Source organism: Astyanax mexicanus, chromosome 1, assembly GCF_023375975.1.
Source record: "Astyanax mexicanus isolate ESR-SI-001 chromosome 1, AstMex3_surface, whole genome shotgun sequence".
In the NCBI taxonomy this organism is placed as follows: domain Eukaryota; kingdom Metazoa; phylum Chordata; class Actinopteri; order Characiformes; family Acestrorhamphidae; genus Astyanax; species Astyanax mexicanus.
In genome coordinates this window covers 11,548,100-11,568,997 of record NC_064408.1, presented here as the reverse complement: position 1 = coordinate 11,568,997, position 20,898 = coordinate 11,548,100, and the positions used below count along the sequence as shown (strand labels likewise).

The following is a 20,898-nucleotide window of genomic DNA, read 5'->3' as shown; positions in this document are numbered from 1 at the left end:
CTACCTTTAGTTTAGTTTGAAGCAATTGAAATGCTGCTTGATCGGGTTCAGATGTGTTTACTGACTTGGCCACTGCAGAATATTCCACTTATTTGCCTGTTTTGGGCCATTGTCCATCTATACTGTTACAGACAAACCAAGTCTCCCTGAAGCTGCGGGAGTCTCCTGCATTTCGGTAGTGGCTCCCGGATGCCCGCGAGTCACATATAATCTCCCGGAATTCAGAACGAGTGCCCCAAGAGCGCACTGCACACAAACGCGCACACAGGCCACAGACTTTTTTTCTCTAATCGCGTGTGGGAAGGAGAGAGAGAAAACAGAGAGGATTCTGATTGGCCTGTTCTCTGCATAGAGTCTGTGAGACAGCTTTTAGTGTGGGCGGGCAGTGTTTTTCCCCCCTCCCGGACGGGATTTGTTCAGTGAGTGAGAGAAAGCAGATCATGGCGGAGGCAGGGAAAGCAGAGGCAGGCCCTTCCAAAAAGAAAAAATATAAAACTCATTTCACCTCTGAGTACTCTAAATTTAAAATTAATTAAAATAAAAGTAAAGTTTCGTTATCCTTTGGTGTGTGTGTGTGCAAGTTTTTTTTGTTCTGTTTTTTGGCCGGGGGGAGGGGGGAGGGGGGAGGGGGGGGGGTAACCTCCCTGAAATCAACTTTTGCAACTTGGGATGTCTGCTGTTAGGTTATTAAGATTGTGTCACTGTCCAAATATTTGTGGGTTAACTGTAGCTATCTAAAGATTACAACTGCTTTCAGAGTCCTTTATTGGTGTTTTATGGCAAATCCAACTAAAATATGTCCCACTTTTTTATGCCCCAGCTTAATGTTGTTAGCACTGTCCCAGGTTAGCATTGCTAGCGGTACCAGTTTGTGAAGTTGTACAGTATTTTGCATCTCCAAACACCATGTAAACATGTCCACAGGTAGAAGCTGTATCTCTTAATGAGACACTAATAGACAGAAGTGACAATAAACTGTATAATTCTACTGATTTTACTACTGTTGATGTTTGATGCAGCCATCTTGGATTCTGTTGGGGAAGTTCCAGTAACAATTTCCTACAATTATATTAGAAATGACAACATCTGATGTTCAAATGAAAAGCAGCATTAGTTGTAACAGTGTGTTAAACTAATCCCCCAGTGCGGAGACTGTAAGTTAGCCTGGCTGGGTCTCAGTAAGTGTTGTTTTGCAATATTTCAGAGTAGCATGATTATGCTACCAACAAAATGAATAAAATAATACAGGAGCACATGAGAAACATTTGTCAGAAAATAAAATAAAAGAATAAAATTCACACAGGACATTTCCACAGGACTATGAGATGACCAAAAGTATATGTAACCTGCATTTTACTCTGCATTAGCTTGTGCCCCACCCTCTCCGCTACTTTTAATCAATGTGTGTCTAAAACAACATATATATAAGTCTGGTCCTTTATCGTTCTGTTGTTTAACAACACTTATTTGATGGTTCCAGTGGGTTTCAGGTGCTGGATGTTGGGCAAAGCTTCCAGTAAATACCTCATTACATTATGAAAATAACTTATTTCCACCACTTACGACTACGTCTCACTGTAGTAGAAAACTCTTGGATCAGGACGTCTGCAGGTCCTTTAAACGTCTTTTTAATATTGTGAATTCTGTTTTATTTAAATCATCTATAATTATGTTTGTGTTTTACTTTACTTTAACTCACCTTGAGTCAAGGTTCGGCACAGTTTTCTGTAGATAAATATTGCTGCAGTACCCTCAATATATTGAGTAAGTAACTATATTTTTTACTTGGGATAAATTTCAGAATAGTACCAATACTTCTAGGCTTGTACTTTTAATTGAGTCACAATTAAGTACAGTACTAATACTTTGAGTAATTAAGTACTTCTTATTGATTCAGATTTTGGTACAGTACCCATACTTTCACTTAATACTTTTAATTAATTAATATGTTGGCACAGCCCTAGACTGTAAGTATTTTTACTTGGGTCAAATTTTGTACAGTACCAGTGCTACTAATGATGTATTTTTACTTACATCAAATTTGGGGCAGTACCCATACCTTAACTTAAGTTATTTTAATTAATTCATATATTGGTACAGCATCTAGACTTTCACTCAAATTTGGTACTGTACCAAATGTTTTTTACTTAAATCAAATTTGGTACAGTACTCATAATTCCACTTAAGTACTTTTGATTAGTTAATATATTGGTGCAGCATCTAGACTTTTACTTAAGTTTTTTTTTCTAAGTCAAATCTGGTATAGTACCAATGATAATAATTAAGTACTTTTACTTAAATCATATTTGATACAGTACTCATACTTTCATCTTAAGTACTGGTACTGCACCAAGAATCTGACTTAAGTAACAATACTTAGTTGAAAGTTAAAATTATTATTGAAAATACATAACTGTAACAATTTAAATACTTTTACTTAAGTCAGATTTTTGGTACTTTTACTTAAATATTTTGGTCAAACTATTGGTACAGTACCAGTTCATTTACTTAAGTACTTTTACTTGAGTCAAATTTGGTACAGTACCCATATGTCCAGTACAGTGCTTATTGTTTTATTTAAATACTTAAGATATATTCTCGATACAGTACCAATACTCTGACTTGGAGTACTTTTACTTGAGTTAGAGATTTTGCTACAGTACCCATTTTTTTATTCGAGTATTTTACTTTTTGTGTTACAGTACCCACACTTTCACTTGGTACTAAGTACTATTACTTGAATCTTTATTGTACTATTTTTAAAAATGTGGGATATTGTCTTAAATTTGGTCACGAATGGCATTAATGATGGCATAACTTTAATCAGAGGAGGCCTGAAGACACCCTTTGAGTTCCCACAGATCTCTGAAAGCTGACTGACAGGTGGAAGGACATCTGCATGAGCTTTAATTCAGGCATCACATCTTCATGTCCTGTATTAGAACACAGTCCTGATGGTGTTGGCGAATGTCTGTGTGGTGTGTGGTTTGGTGGAGGAGGTCACTGGGGATAAGGCCCTCCGGTCTGGGCTGCGGTGGAGTTTGGACGACGGTGCGTCCGGCCCCTGTTTATTTAAAGGGCTGCGGGGTTTCAGTGCGGAATCTGTGGGCACAGGCTGGTGGTCCGGACTGTGGGTGGAGGGCGAGGACATGGGCGTGAGGGGCAGCTCCTCCACCGGGGGCTTCTCCTCTTTCCTGTGATGGCCGTCGTGGGCGTGCCGGTGGTGTCTGCTGTGTCTTGCGTCTCTGGCCTTTCTCTCTGCCTTCCTACAGGTGGTGAAATTAGCATAAATTACCTGTGGATGTTCACTCAACACCACCCTCCCCCAGAGATACACCTGTATTTACCTTTCTGTGAGCCTTACCTCCCAACAGGCTCGTACTTCCTCTCTCTGTAGAAGGAGCTGGTGCTCATCATGTAGAGCAGGATCATATCACAGATGAACACGCCCTGTAGAAACACATAAAACATCAATAGGGGCAGTTGGAGATGTGAGGCTTAGATGGAGCTGCATGAAGTTGGAGGTGTGTAGTGATGAACTCTGAAGCTACATGAAGTTTGGAGGTGTGTAGTGATGATGAACTCTGAAGCTACACAAAGTTTGGGGGTGTGTAGTGATGAACTCTGAAGCTACATGAAGTTTGGAGGTGTGTAGTGATGAACTCTGAAGCTATGTGAAGTTTGGAGGTGTGTAGTGATGAACTCTGAAGTTACATGAAGTTTGGAGGTGTGTAGTGATGAACTCTGAAGCTACATGAAGTTTGGAGGTGTGTAGTGATGAACTCTGAAGTTACATGAAGTTTGGAGGTGTGCAGTGATGAACTCTGAAGCTACATGAAGTTTGGAGGTGTGTAGTGATGAACTCTGAAGCTACATGAAGTTTGGAGGTGTGTAGTGATGATGAACTCTGAAGCTACATGAAGTTTGGAGGTGTGTAGTGATGAACTCTGAAGCTACATGAAGTTTGGAGGTGTGTAGTGATGAACTCTGAAGGTAAATGAAGTTTGGAGGTGTTTAGTGATGATGAACTATGAAGCTTCATGAAGTTTGGAGGTGTGTAATGATGAACTATGAAGCTACATGAAGTTTGGAGGTGTGTAGTGATGAACTCTGAAGCTACATGAAGTTTGGAGGTGTGTAGTGATGAACTCTGAAGGTACATGAAGTTTGGAGGTGTGTAGTGATGATGAACTCTGAAGGTACATGAAGTTTGGAGGTGTGTAGTGATGAACTCTGAAGCTACATGAAGTTTGGAGGTGTGTAGTGATGATGAACTCTGAAGCTACATGAAGTTTGGAGGTGTGTAGTGATGAACTCTGAAGCCACATGACGTTTGGAGGTGTGTAGTGATGATGAACTATGAAGCTACATGAAGTTTGGAGGTGTGTAGTGATGAACTCTGAAGCTACATGAAGTTTGGAGGTGTGTAGTGATGATGAACTCTGAAGCTACATGAAGTTTGGAGGTGTGTAGTGATGATGAACTCTGAAGCTACATGAAGTTTGGAGGTGTGTAGTGATGAACTCTGAAGGTACATGAAGTTTGGAGGTGTGTAGTGATGATGAACTCTGAAGCTACATGAAGTTTGGAGGTGTGTAGTGATGAACTCTGAAGGTACATGAAGTTTGGAGGTGTGTAGTGATGAACTCTGAAGGTACATGAAGTTTGGAGGAGTGTAGTGATGATGAACTCTGAAGCTACATGAAGTTTGGAGGTGTGTAGTGATGATGAACTCTGAAGCTACATAAAAGCAGTATAAATATTAAAGACACTTTTGCCATTTACCAAAATACTTAGTAAAAAGCAGTGTGAATCAGGGGTAAACAGCAGGTGGCGATGTTTACAGCACTTCTACTCATAGCAAATACTAATACAATAGCGCCCTCTTGTGACTAAAGCTTTTACTGAGAATTTCAGTGCAAAAAATATTCATAATATAATATATTTTACATAGTTTGATTATGTATTATCGTTTCTTACTACTTAAGATTCCAAACATTGTTTAATTTATATGTAATTGGCCAAATTAATTTTCTAGTGTGAATTATATTACTACACAATTTACTTTAGCACTTAACACATCAACATCACAGATTCTATTAGTAATTATTACCTTTTTATTATATATTTTTATAAATTATAATTATATTTTCCAATAAACAACAATTCGGAGACCACATCAGTTTCTGAATCAGTTTCTTTGATTTTGCTATTTATGGGTAAATGTTTGAGTAAAATGATCATTATTGTTTTATTCTTTAAACTACAGACAACATTGTTTGCAAATAAAAATATTGTCATTTAGAGCAAGAACAAGAACAAATTAGAACAAGTTCATATTTATAAAGTTTTAAGAGTTCAGAAATCAATATTTGGTGGAATTGTCATGAATTTTGGCATGTTCTCCTCCACCAGTCTTACACACTGCTTTTGGATAACTTTATGCCTTTACTCCTGGTGCAAAAATTCAAGCAGTTCAGTTTGGTTTGATGGTTTGTGATCATCCATCTTCCTCTTGATTTATATTCCAGAGGTTTTCAATTTGGTAAAATCAAAGAAACTCATCATTTTTAAGTGCTCTCTTATTTTTTCCAGAGCTGTATATGTGCATCTTCCAGCAGGTAATTGATAAACCAGGCTTGAGCAAAGTAAAAACACCTAGTTTGAGAGAATACATGTTTTACAAAAATATTACAGACACTGTAGCTAAAGTCATTTTAACACTTTAATGATCTCTTATACAATTTCTGACACCATTGATTTTGAAAATGGCCAACTTAATAGTGACTTTAGTAAGAATTAAATTAAATTATGGCATTCCAAAACTGGCTTACTTTAATTGGAAAAACTAATATAAAAAGGCCACTGTAATATACTATAACAGAACAGTCAGTGGATGAGAAATGAAGATATAGCACTTACAGCACCCATTAAAGCAAGTCCAGATCCAATGTTCACCACTGTAGGGATGATACTAAACTTCCCAGCCTGAAGAAAAATATGGTTATAGATAAGAAAAAGACTGGAAATAGAATATTAACATTATCAGAGCTGAATAAGAGCAGAAGCCGGCCTTACCTCCCCGTTAACCATGATATCAAACCGAATACCATAGACTTTATACAGAGAGCGATAGGTCTGCCCGTCTGAATCTCTGTAATATCGAGCAAATCTGCACAACAACAAAAAACACAAGATTGCATATAAGAGATAACTATATGGACAAAGGTATTGGGACAACAGCTCACGTATTGTTTATTATGAAATCAAGGGTATTATAAAGAGTTTACCCTGCTTTTGTTTGAGTAACTGTCTCTAATGTCCAAATTCAGGAATATTGCTCTGAGCATTTGATTGCATTCAGCAACACAAGCGTAAGTGAGGTCAGGATTTTAGATGTACCTATGTATTATATATTCATATAAAGTTGGACACACCTCCTCTTATTCAATGTGTTTCTTTGTTTTTTAATTTTGTTACATTTACAAATTTAATATTGAAGACTATATTAAAGTTATACAGGAACACATGCTGAATTAACCTATTAAAAAGTGTTAAACAAACCAGAATATGTTTTATATTTTAGATTCTTCTAAGTAGCTCATGTATCTTAGAGTACAGATCTGCACACTCTTGGTATTTTAATCTCAGTGTCTTCATGAGGGAGAGTCACCTGGAATAGTTTTTTCAGCGTCTTGAACGAAGGAGTTCCTGGAGGTGCTGATTAAACAATAGTTGCTGCTTTTCCTTCAAGCTGTAAAGCTCCAGCTCATCTCAAATCATCTCAAATCACCATCTCAGTTAATCAGGTTTAGATCAGGAGATTTTTACTGTTTTACTGTCTACTCTGTAATTCCATATGTTAATGTTTGTATAAAAAACATAGAATAAAGAAATAAAAAACAAACATCGAATTGGAAGGTGTGTCCACACTGTCGACTGGTATCTAAAATATTGCCATTTAGAGCATTTATTTGGAAAAAATGAGAAATGGCTGAAATAACAAAAAAGATGCAGAGCTTTCAGACCTCAAATAATGCAAAGAAAACAAGTTCATATTCATAAAGTTTCAAGAGTTGAGAAATCAATATTTGGTGGAATAACCCTGGTTTTTAATCACGGTTTTCATGTATTTTGGCAGTTCTCCTCCACCAGTCTTACACACTGCTTTTGGATAACTTTATGCCACTCCTGGTGCAACAATTCAAGCAGTTCAGCTTGGTTTGATGGCTTGTGGCTTGTGTTCATCCATCTTTCTCTTGATTATATTCAAGGAAAATGAAGACAAATAATCATTAAGTGGTCTCTTATTTTTCCACTATATATATATATATATATATATATATATATATACAGTATATATAGAGTGTTGTGAAAATAATGTTTTGATAATTGTTCCACATATGTAACCAACAGACTACTGAGAAGAAGTCTTCATAGGACAGTACTACCAAGTACTCACCGTGCCTCAACTGCAGTGTACACAGCAACTAAATACATTATTTGGATTTGATTTCTATCACAAATAAGTTTTCGAAATAAAAATATAATAGCTCTGGTATGAAAAAAATACTACCTAAAGTTGTATCCTGAAGTGACTGAATTTGTTGAGCCTTTTGAAGCGTCCAGGCGAGTGAATCTATACTGAGGGTTGCATTTGGAGGAGTCTTTATCCAGGTCACAGGTCCAGTCAATCTCCACTCCAATAGATCCACCCTGGAAATGTAAAAGACAAATGATGAGAATAAATCAAGAGCAGAATGTTGTTACGAGTGACTGACTGTTAATTTTATTACCCTACTACACTCTTCATCATCAAAACAATAGTTGCACCCAGCAGGAATCAACTGACAGGAGCGAAACTTGGTGGGCAGTCCTTCCAGCCTGTCATGGGTTGACTCATCTTTAGTAAGGAGTCCAGCATTTGTCCAGAAGGCCTGGTGTCATAGCGTGGGGTGCAATTTTGTACGATGGCATATGACCTTTGTTCTTTACTATACCACAGTTAGTAACGACCAATGTGATTGGCTGAGAGGCGTTCTGTGAGGGCCGTTATCAGCCGGTAATGCACTGTAACCGAAGCTCTCCATGTATTACTCCACCACATACAGGTAACCGAGCAATGATGCAGCGCTTACAAGCCAAACAGCACAGCTACAAACAGAGCAGCAATGGAGTTATTTTAAGTTGCAGAGTTTTTATAACTAAACAGATCATATTTTCTCGTCCTTAATCTTTCAATAAACAGCAATAATGGAACTGTGGTAAAATCGTTCCACTGTAACGTATAATTATAGCACTCCCTCTCATTTATTATTGTTTATTAATAGGCACTTTGACAGGCCAACGTTAAATTAATGAGGTCCATTTCAACCCAACAATGTCCGTCCACATACTGCTGCTGTCTAAAGACTTGCCTTAAAGACTATGGTCAGATACTACCTATACCTTTAAGGAAATTGTGTGGGATGCTATTGGACACTATCAACATTCCAAACAATGCCTACCGCAAAATCAGCAAGAACTGAATGAGAATATCTGAGCTGCATGAGATGGATCAATTGTCACAGGACTCCATTAGGAACCTCTACAACTCCATGGTGAGACACCTGGCATGTTACACAAATGTGTTACACACTACTTCTGTATGTGTAGCTTAATAAATGTGACCGAGAGTTTCCATATCAGTCTAAATCAGGGGCGTGCAGTTAATATAGTGGGTACCCCTTCTGCAACACCCACCCCCACCGCCCTACACATAGACGAATATTACAATAACTACATATTCTCTGTATGGACTTAAGTTAATAAACTTAATACACATTAACAGCCCACAAACACAGCTAGAAATAACAAAAGTATACAATAGACAATCAATGATTAATTTTTTTACCAGGACAGCTGTTCAACAAAGATTAGTCATTTGTATGCCTACAGTACGTCAGGGCAGCCAAAACATTAAGTACACACAAATACTCACCAGGCGGCCTATTATTGTGAATTAGTTTCACATTGAAGGACATCCTTAAAAAGGTTTAAAATGGTTAAGCCATTTTAAAAAGCTCTGATTTGTTAGTACAGCTGTCAGTCAGATATGCGGCATATATCAATTGAAAAACGCAGACTAATGCTTTGAATTAGTTGCTGTTTTTTATTTAATTTTATTTAATAATCTAGTTAACTTATGAAATATATGCTTATACTTACAATAACTATAATATATATTTCCTGATTAAATATTATGTGATGACTACATGCACCTATTGTCACCCCTTCTCTGAAGGGTTAGAAGGGCCTCACCTCTGGTCTAAATGTTTAATAATTTATTGTTCCTGGTAACTTTTATCCTCTTTCCGCATAGCATTACAATCTGACGCTTTCTTCTCAATTCCACTATTTCTTTGATTGTGTTTATTTTTTCATTTCTTTTTATTTGTTCCTCTATTTCTTCTCCCCTATACACCGTTAAAGAGCAAGGTCATTTCATGCGAGTACCATTAGCATACCTAATGTAAACCGAGTATAATGGCCTGCACGCTGCTTAAGCGTTCCTCTGTGGACATAACATGTGCCAAGTAATGAATGAGCAGTAGGAACTTCTAATGAAATCAATTCTACACTAATCGAGCCCAGTATCCTCCAGCAAAGCCTCGCCCATCCTCTGCACTGGTGAGAAATCTACTGCTGGGATGCTTTATATCTATTTTCATGGGCTCTTCAGCTTCAAGCTGTGGCACAACCACATACAAGACATTAACGACCCTATCTTACACCCTGCCAAGAGTCTATTTCCAGTGATGGGAATAACGGCATCGAAATAAACGGCGTTATTAACGCTGTTACTTTTTTCAGTAACGAGTAATATAACGAATAACTCTGACTCACAAGGGAGGGGAGGATGAGATAACCACCTAAGTAATGATTGGCTAAGGCATAGTAAGATTATTTCTTCAGCCAATCAGAGAAAATAGGTGGATGGGTGTTTACAGCGCATAGCGAGAGATGGCGAGTTAGGAGGAGGTTACAGGGGCGAGTAACACAAAAGTAATGCAATAGTTACTTTTACTGGTAACTAATTACTTTTATAGTGGAGTAACTCAGTTAGTAACTCAGTTACTTTTTTGGAGAAGTAACTAGTAACGATAACTAATTACTTTTTCAAAGTAATGTGACCAACACTGTCTATTTCACAACTTGCACCTGCTTTGTTTAAATAGCAACAGTATTTATGAATATATCTATGTCGGTGGGTGTGGTGGATGTGAGGTGTGTTCAGGTAAATTTCTGGAATATTGCTATCTTGGCAATGGAAAACACAGATGCGCCACTGACTGAAAACCTAGTCAGACATCAACAGTGGCAGTGTGAAAGAGCAGGTCAGTTTCCTCTGCTGTGAAGTCAGAGCACACCTGGCTCTTATAGAAAATGACACACTGATTGGTTTACTGTAAATTACGCCCAAACCACACTCAAGATTAATTGGTGAGAATTGGCTCGCATATAAATCACCAAAATAGGGCCTGTAGAAGTCAACAGGGTTGTGTTTATTAAAGGAAAAAAGGAAAAAAAAATAATATTTCCACTATTTTCCACTATCAAATATATTTACATTAATAAGTTGCTTGACAAAAATAAATCACACTGTAATCATTCAAATAGACTCATACAGTTCTTAAACTAAACCTAGCCAACCAGCTTGCACAGCCTTAAATTATACAAAAGAGGAAATGCTGTGATGTCACCTCCTGCCATTTTGGAGGAAAACCAGTCAATAAAGGTCCCCCAAACAAACACAATAACTTCCCCACTGAATAAAAACATGGATGCACAACCCAGCACAACAAACAACCACATATAAGTATGCTTTCTTCATTTTTGGATTAATTACAAAGTTGTGGCCAATAACAATAGCAAATATTCAAACATTAAACATTATCTCAATTTAATTTTAAAACAGATTATGACCTCAGTAGGAACACTTGCCTTAACTGCCATTTCTTGGAAGTTGTGACCAGTCCACTGTACAATGTCTCCAACACGGAAGATGGGGCAGTAGGGGTGGTGCTCCCTGTCGTAGTTGCATGTCTTCAGATACGACTTGTTGGTGGTGGAGAGAACATTGGACCTGGTGATGGAGGAAGACACACAATCAGTATCACATTTATAACATTGATTTCCACCTTACTAATGCTTTTATGGCTGTATTACCTTCACTGCCTATTAATACTGCTTGCCATAAAGGCACAGAGATTATGCAATGGCGACTCTTGTAAAAGTGTATTAAGTATATTTTTTAAAATTATACTTAACATGGAAAAGTACATACTTTTTTTAACTTTACTTAAATACATACTAAATGTACTATTTTGGAACAACTTATGGCAATTTAAGTATATTTCAGTTGTGATTAAGCTATATTTAAACACACCATAAAAGCTGTTGGTGGTGGAGAGAACATTGGACCTGGTGATGGAGGAAGACACACAATCAGTATCACATTTATAACATTGATTTCCACCTTACTAATGCTTTTATGGCTGTATTACCTTCACTGCCTATTAATACTGCTTGCCATAAAGGCACAGAGATTATGCAATGGCGACTCTTGTAAAAGTGTATTAAGTATATTTTTTAAAATTATACTTAACATGGAAAAGTACATACTTTTTTTAACTTTACTTAAATACATACTAAATGTACTATTTTGGAACAACTTATGGCAATTTAAGTATATTTCAGTTGTGATTAAGCTATATTTAAACACACCATAAAAGCATTAAGTTGTGTAAGTAGATGTGTTTTTAAACTTTATTTATTTATTTATTTAAGTATATTTCAGTTGTGATTAAGCTATATTTAAACACAACATAAAAGCATTAAGTTGTGTAAGTAGATGTTTTTTTAAACTTTATTTTAATACACTTTAAGTATGTTGTAAATGTACTACTTTGCATATTGGTGCACATATTGTGTACACCTTAATGCTACCAGAAAAACATAAACTAAGGTGCACTTTAACCAGTATTTAATGCCACTAAATATATTTTCTATCAACACAATGTATAATTTAAAGCATGGCTTAAAAATACATTTTATGGAAATATAGAGAAAGTATGTTGGATTTTTGGCCATCTATTCTAATGCATGCATTTGGCTACTTTCAATTGCACCCATTGCTGATAGAGATGTGCAAAAGCATGCACACAGTGTGTCTAGTCCCTACTGTTGCAAAGTATTGCCAACAGAACAGCAGATAAACAAACATGATTTTATTGGCACCATGCCTAATGCCAGGCCTGAGCTAAAAGCAGATTCATGATGGGAAAGTAGAGAAGTGGGATACAGGAGAGTATCCTTATCTCACTAACACTCTCCTTCCTGAATGCATCTAAATCCTTGCAGCAATGCTCCAAAATCTAGTATAAAGTCTTCTCTGGAAAGGAGAGACAGTTACTCCAACAAAAGCAGGATAAACTATTTTATAATACCATTCTTGTTAAAAGAACCAGTAAATGACAGTGTGTCCCAATACTTTATCTATGTACTAGTTTATCTCAAATAAAATTAGAAAATCATTGAAAAGTTACTTTATTTCAGTAATTCAGTTAAAAATATGAAACTCATATACAGTATTATATAGATGTATTACACACAGAGTGATCTATTTTAAGCATTTAATTCTTTTATTTATGATGATTATGTCTTACAGCCAATGAAAACCCAAAAATCAGTGTCTCAGAAAATTAGAATATTATATAAGACCAATTGGTACTTTTGGCTACAGTGTGGGCAGTGTGCCAAGTCCTGCTGGAAAATGAAATCCACATCTCTATAAAAGTTGTCAGCAGAGGGAAGCATGAAGTGCTGTAAGATTTTGTGGGAAAACAAAACTGCACTGACTTTAGACTTGATCATAAAACACAGTGGATCAACACCAGCAGATGACATGTCTCTTCAGACAGTTATATATAAACTGTGTTATATCAAGTCCAAAGTCAGTGCAGTGTCTTCCTGAAAAACCTTACAGCACTTAATAGCGAAAGTACTAGTTGGTCTTATATAATATTATAATTTTCTGAGAAACTGATTTTTGGGTTTTCATTAGCTGTAAGCCATAATTAATAACAATAAAATAAATAAACACTTAAAATTTTAACTGAATGACTGAAATAAAGTAACTTTTCAATGATATTCTATTTTTTTGAGATGCACTAGTACTGTATCTTTCTCATTTAGAAAACAAATTGCTGTATACCCCCACCATCCACCATCTGCAGCTGCTGGTTGAGTAAATGACTCAGCACAGTTGCAGTGGGACGCAGTATTAACCCTGTTATCCCAGCTGTTCACACTGACTCTCTTCCATTAGTCAGTGTTCTGACACAGCAGACCTGATGGACATTAGCAAAGGTCTGTAATCACTGGGCAGCTGCAGTCCTTAATAGGCTATTAACACAACATTTAAGCTAAAACACTGTAAAAAAAAAAAAAAAGTGTCCATCCATTTAATTATCATATATGATCAAATATCATATATAAACCACTGTTTTAATTGTTCAAAGTATTGATTTATTCATATACCATTCCGACACCCTATTGGTTTATACTGTGATCCATCACACCTGCACACGTGTGTATCCTAGTATGAAGATGATCCGTGCAGAGACTCAAGAGAACTCCAGACAAACTCCAGTCCAACTAAACTTCTTTAATATATTTACATTCTACTAAAATACATTCATTTACAATCAGCATATATGCAGCTGAAACAGGGAGGAGCTTAGTGCATCCAAAATTAATCAAAATTAAAAAATTTTAGCATTAATATTTTAACATTATAGTCATTATGGCTTTTAGAAAAACGTTCTTAATGCCATTTTCCCCCTATTTTATATTACTTTTACTTTTATACTTTAAGCAGTTTTGAAATCAGTACTTTTACACTTTTACTTGCAGAGTAAAAAGCTTGAGTTGATGCTTCAACTACTACAGAAGCGTTTTAAACCCTAGAATCTATACGTCTACCTACAGACTAATGAATATCAAAACTTTGTGCATTGTCCACTGTGGGTGGTTATGTCTTCTATGATTATTCCTGTCCCATGACTTTTGGCATGTCAGTGTATTTGAGTTACAAAAAAATTAGTTTGAGTGCTAGTTTGAGACTTAGCCTTCAAATTTGAAAAAGGCTAAAAAAGATTGGAGGGATAGTTTGGGAGGGGCACTGGGTGATGTATGGGTTTAGGGGTAGGGTAGGGCAGGTGGATGAGCTGACTGGCTGAGCTGCAGCAGCAGCAGTGTGCCTCTGAGAGCAGTGAGGCACAGACAGTTGGACGACAGCAGGGGATGGTATTATTGATAGACTGATCTGCATATGGTGATGTGTCTGCGTACCAAAGTACACAGAATTATACATTTTAATCAGGACTGGTATGTTTCATTACTTCAAAGGAACACATTTCAGTTATTCATGAAAAAAATATGATTTAGGGTTTAGTGGCTCTTTAAAGAGGTGTAATATGGTAAGTACTGCTGTTTGTAAATGATAAATTGTAATTTATCTCTCCAAAATAAAACTTTTTTAAACTGCATTAAAACAGATTGGTAATGTGAACTAAGAAAGAAAACAACTTTTATGTCCTATTAGACCTTGAGTGCTCAAAGGGCTTAAAATATCCAGAATTAAATAATAAAAGTCTTAATTTTTGGGTCTCTGTGTACTGAAAGCATTGTGATACCCTGTTGCATCGATTTGTCTCGTCTTCAAGTCCCTAAGCAAAGTAAACTAGATGCCCAAATCTGAGGATGACTGGATGTATCAGGTGATCTCACTGGTGTGGTTTTAGGGGCCGGGGGGCCATGTGATCCTCCCTTTTTAATTTTATGCTAGATCATTCTGGGATCATTCTGGGAAATAACATTCTATGTTACTGAGACCTTTTTAATATTTATAGCCATACTTTTGATTAGATTACACCCGTAAAAAGGGAGGCAGGGTCCTTAAGGGTTCTTTATTCAAAAAACTATTTCTTAAACAGAGACCAACTTATATCGCTCTTCGCCTGGTCTATTTGTTCTTTATGTATAAGTACAAAATTGTAGAGCTTATAGAGAGCATAGTTTACCCCCAATTTATTTTTCTTTTTGCTCTAATATCTTAATCACTTACATATTGTTACACAATTGTTACACATTAATGGCTCGTTTTAAATGTCAGGGCTTTTCGGATTCTACTTTGAGCTGGATAACGGTGGAATAAACGATTTATTGGGGCAAATTATGCCCTGTGTCACCCAGTCTGAAGGGTGTTTGGATAAACTGTTAAAATTTCTGGATCTCGGAACGCTGTGGGAGAACGGAGGTGTGCTTTTCATCAAAGTTCAGTACTTTTTATCATGTTTTACTACAACAAAAGTCCATTTTACACCGGAGTTCTCCTTTAAATTAACAGAACTAAGGGAATTATTTATTAAATTTAACAGAACTATTTATTAAAACGGAGGGAACTTGTTTAATAAATTAAGAGAAAGATTGTTTATTAAATCAAGTGGATGATTTACTATATTTAAGTAAACATATTAATTACATGCAAGGAATTATTTATTACATTGAGGTAACAATTTTTACCTTATATGTATATAAATTAAGGGAATTATTTACGACATTAAGAAAAATATTGTATTATATTTAAGAAAACCCATTTATTGTAATATTAAATAATATATTAAATAATAGTACTTAGTAATAGTTATAAAAGTTATTTATTGTCTGTGAAACGTCTGTGCGACTGTTTAATGTTTAGAAAATGTGTAGACAGGCTGAACCCTTGTTTCTGTATCCGTGCTGTGTGTGTGCCTGTGTTTGGAACACGCCCCCAAGCGACTCGTAGCCTGTTGGACAAGCGACACAGGGCGATAGTATCACGTTCGGTGTGGACGTACAGTTAATTAATTAATTCATTCATTAAATAGTACTTTATTGTCAGATCCATGATCTGAAATTTGTTTTGCATAAAAACAGTAGATCTGCAACAACATAGTACATTAACAGCACAACATATAGAAACATGACTAGCAGTCAACAGTCTCTCACCAAGAGGTACACTAATTAAAAGTATAGTGAGCCCTTAAATTTCCAGTGTGGTGTCTTCCACTGTTTTACTGCCAGTCTAACAGCCAATAACAGCTGAGGATTAATCATTCAGCAAACTCTACTTTTTGATATACCGACTCCTGTCTGTCTTTTTGAACAGTGCCACCTGCCCAGGAATGCTCTCAGTGACCTGCTGCCACAGCGTCCCACAGAACAGACGAGCAGCCCCGGTGATCCCGTAACGGACTGTGAGGGTATTAATAGCAGGGGGCGAAGGCGAGACATGCAGAGCGGGCTTATGCTCCGAGTCATTATGTCCAAAGATAGATCTGTCCAGAAATCCCCCCTTTTACAAGGTCCCATGATACACTAGCTAAGGCTGAGAGGTTATAACATTCCCAGGTCTTTCATATGGTGTGATGTATGTGTCCCCCGTCTTGTTCTGGAATCAAGGGTATTAATAGGGCGTTTGGCACCCATCCCAGCAACAGTCTCTACTCTCCTGGGACGTCCTGACACTAGACGCTGAACTACTGCAGCTGGGATTCAGTTCTTTTCAGCCGCAAAAGCACTTTTGGGCAATGATACTGGACCCTTTAAAACTGGATCTCCAACAGAACTCCAATTAATAAAGCTTAACCCTTTCAGACTCCGCGTCTATTACAATGAATATCATGTATCTCCTTATTTTTTTAAATGTTTTGTTGAACATAACGCTAATTGAGAGCTGTTTTTAATCAGAATAGACTATAAACGAACCCAAGAAAAAGTTTACAAGACAATTAAACAATAGCTAAGCCCCGCCCACTGCACTAAAAAAAACAAACAAACAAAAAAACAGCACTAAAATGCCAAAGAGGCAAATTAAAAGAGCTAATTTTTATTTATTTTCATGTTTATTTTAGTGTTTAAGGGTGGCTAAGATTATATCAAATCGAAAAAATGTTAACCAAAAGACATAATTCAAAAACAGTTGCTTATTTTAGTCAATTGGATTTAATGTTAATATAGATTTTATATTGCAGACAGAAAACAGCATTATTACGGGAATTAAGGGATTGGCAGTACTTGAGCCAGTAAGGCAAAGTGAGGGCTCATTTTTACTATTTTTATGTGATTTACCCTTTTTTATCTTTTTGGTTTTACTGTTAAAGTAAATATCAAAACTAAAATAAAAATGTTAAAAGCAATTAAATATTGTATTTAATATGACAACATTTGTAAACTAGAGTCTTAAATAGAGGCTTTGTTTGTGTGCATCATAGACAGAAAGCAGCATTCTTTTATTTTTGTCATCACTAGGACATAATTCAGGTATGAAAGGGTTAAAAAACATGCTTTCTTAGTAAGAATGAACAAAAAAAAATCAAAATTCATTGTAATTGAAGGAACCTTTTTGAATTAATTCCTTTGTAATTAAAATTGTAATTTAATTTACTTTTTAATTAATATTTTAATTTTGACAGGTTCACTCATGTCTGATTTGTTTTCTTCCTTGTGAAAACTGTTTAAAAAAATGACTGTGCAAGCTTTATGTGACATTGCTTCACCCACATCCCTCCACACACATTTCCACACGTTTACACTTTAACCCACTCAACAGCCACACACACACACACACACACATTTTTTTTAGAGTGACTTACTTGGAGAAGTCAAACTTTGGGAATCTAATGAAGTTCTTGATGTAAATGGTAAAGTTTTCTGCTTTTCCCAGCAGCGGTTCCCTAAGTTATATAAAAAAAAACACACAAATATTAAACCTTAAATGCTGCAGACATGCCCCTGTAATGAGTGATCTGAGTTATCTGAGTGATCTGAGGTCAGGAGCTGAATGAAGGCATCTCACTGCATCAGTAATGAATAGAGGTCATTAATAATGAAGATGAGCAGGTTATGTGACAGCTGAGCGTGTTATTCTTACTGGGGTGTGCGACTGCTCTCAACTGGACACCACCCATAAATCTCACACGTCCCCGTCTCATTAACACAGCGGCCTGTCTTCACACCTGAGCCACCACATGCAATACAAAACACAATTTACAGTTTAATTACATACTGATACACCATAACTATAATATATATATATATATATATATATATATATATATATATATATATATATATATATATATATATATATATATATATATATATATACAGCTCTGGAGAAAAAATAAGAGAGCACTTCAGTTTCTGAATCAGTTTCTCTGATGTTTGTTTGAGTAAAATTAACATTGTGATTTTATTCTATAAACTACAGACAACATTTCTCCCAAATTCCAAATAAAAATATTGTCATTTAAAGCATTTATTTGCAGAAAATGAGAAATGGCTGGAATAACAAAAAAGATGCAGAGCTTTCAGACCTCAAATAATGCAAAGAAAACAAGTTCATATTCATTAAGTTTTAAGAGTTCAGAAATCAATATTTGGTGGAATAACCCTGGTTTTTAATCCCAGTTTTCATGCATCTTGGCATGTTCTCCTCCACCAGTCTTACACACTGCTTTTGGATAACTTTATGCCTTTACTCCTGGTGCAAAAATTCAAGCAGTTCAGTTTGGTTTGATGGCTTGTGATCATCCATCTTCCTCTTGATTATATTCCAGAGGTTTTTAATTTGGTAAAATCAAAGAAACTCATCATTTTTAAGGGACTGTATATACTAGTGCATCTCAAAAAAATAGATGTACTATGTAAGCGTTTTTTTTTTTTTATTGTTGTTGATTATGGATTACAGCCAATAAAAACCTACACATCAGTATCTCAGAAAATTAGAATATTATATAAAACCAATTGGTACTGTTGGCAGTGTGGGCAGTGTGCCAAGTCCTGCTGGAAAATGAAATCTGTATAAAAGTTGTAAGCAGAGGAAGGCATGAAGTGCACTGTGCACTGACTTTGAACTTGATAAAACACAGTGGATCAACACCAGCAGATGACATGTCTCTCCAAACCATCACTGATCATCAGTACATTTGGCATTTAATTTGTAAATCAAGAGAGCAGAGTCTGGAGGAAAACAACATCAGGTTAAAACACAGAAGCATCAGCAGATTTCTGTGGGTAAAGAACTGTAAACTGACAGGTCCTCTAGAGGTAACGGTAACGGTGCACCTGTGGCTGTTTCAGGAGCGCATCTGTCTGTGGTTTGTGGTTCGGCTTGTTCAACTGTTTCACTTTTGGTTTTACAAAAAGATTAGCTTCCTAAGTCATAGTGTGGCACCGATTTACTTTAAATCACATGATTAACAGAAGTGTGTCTCGTTTTTATCCGTCTGTGAGAACATTTGTCTTACCATGTCCTGCTGTGACTGTTTCTCCTTCCAGACAGTCAGCATCGTAGCTACACAGTCCGTCTGGCACCTTTACGCTCTGAAAACATTCAGAAAAACAGGAAATATAGCAAAAAAAACATAATCAGCAACACATTATTTTATACAAATTTGTAAATACTAAATACTATATACCAGGGTTTGCCAATGCTTTGTAAATAACATAAAAAGATTTATCGCCCATTAAAAATATTTAATTAACCATTTAAATTCTAATTATTACAATTTCAGCTTATGTTTAAGAAACTGTATAAATACCATCAATCTCTAGTCTAGTTCAGCACATGCAACCATATTCAAGAAGACGATCATCAGCACCCTCCACAAGCAGAGTAAGCACCAGAAATTATTGCTAAAGAATCAATCAAGCATATTTATGAAAATTACTGGTGGATAATAGTTGTTGGCTGAGGTCAATGCATCAAGAGGTCTTATGAAATATTATAATTCATAACTCACCATAAAACATTCTACCTCACATGATAAAACTAATACAGTCTAAATATAAATGTAGACTAGGCTTAGATTAATTCTTAGATTAACATAATCTATTTTAATTAATTTTAGGAATACACAAACCACTGCAATAGACTACATATTAAATAATATTAGGTATGTATAACTTATATTATGCATATATATAAATATTTCTACAACAATCTATAGCCATTACATTAGTACCACCAAATTAATATACTTTTATTTGTTTATTTTTATTTACAGTACTCTTATTTCTTTTAATATTATTTATCATTTAATCGTAAATTTTAACTTAATTTAATGTTTTTTTGTATCTCACGTATATATCTATTTTAGATTGTTTTTTTTAAACCTATTTTAATTTTTATATTACTTTCTTATTTTTATCTTATTTTAACAGACTGACTGATTATTGTATTGACTGATTGATTGATTGATTGATTAATTGATTGATAATATGGACTAGATCCCCCTTGCACCACCACGACAGATCTGACCGTTCGAGGCATGGACTCCACAACACCTCTAGACACCTCTAGTACACAGACCATTTTTTTTCTTCAAATTTTCTTTCATTTTAGCTAGGCCAATGTCCCACCTATTAGGCTGCTACTCAGCTGTATATCCCCCATCACTAGTGATGCCTCTACACAAGGCAGGTGAAGACTAGCACATGCCTCCTCTGATACATGTGAAGTCAGACTCCGCTCTTTTTGAACTGCTACTGATGCAGCATTGCCGTGCAGCATCACAGCGCACTCGGAGGAAAGCGCAGCGACTCGGTTCTGATACATCAGCTCACAGATGCCTTGTGCTGATCCACATCACCCTAGGAGTGATGAGGGGAAATAGCGCCATCTACCCTGCTCTCTTGGGGCTCTGGCAGCTGATGGCAAGCTGCATGACCGGGATTCGAACCAGCGATCTGCCCCCAAAGTGGCAGTGCTTTAGTGGCAGCACTAGGTGTCTTGTCCTTTTAGAGCACTTT

General features: G+C 36.2%; 1 protein-coding gene across 1 annotated transcript in view; it reads right to left on the bottom strand.

The window, feature by feature from the left end:
• Positions 1-1,642: 1,642 nt before the first annotated feature.
• The window catches only part of p2rx5 (purinergic receptor P2X, ligand-gated ion channel, 5), a 30,318-nt gene continuing 11,062 nt past the window's right edge, over positions 1,643-20,898 (bottom strand). Inside the window, exons 4-12 of the mRNA XM_022665780.2 lie at positions 19,395-19,470; positions 18,017-18,101; positions 17,739-17,819; positions 10,984-11,125; positions 7,577-7,716; positions 6,079-6,172; positions 5,923-5,988; positions 3,365-3,450; positions 1,643-3,266 (exon numbers count right to left, since the gene is read on the bottom strand). Coding sequence (XP_022521501.2) covers positions 2,939-3,266; positions 3,365-3,450; positions 5,923-5,988; positions 6,079-6,172; positions 7,577-7,716; positions 10,984-11,125; positions 17,739-17,819; positions 18,017-18,101; positions 19,395-19,470 — 1,098 coding nt within the window. The 3' untranslated portion in view covers positions 1,643-2,938. The remainder of the gene's footprint in view (positions 3,267-3,364; positions 3,451-5,922; positions 5,989-6,078; positions 6,173-7,576; positions 7,717-10,983; positions 11,126-17,738; positions 17,820-18,016; positions 18,102-19,394; positions 19,471-20,898) is intronic.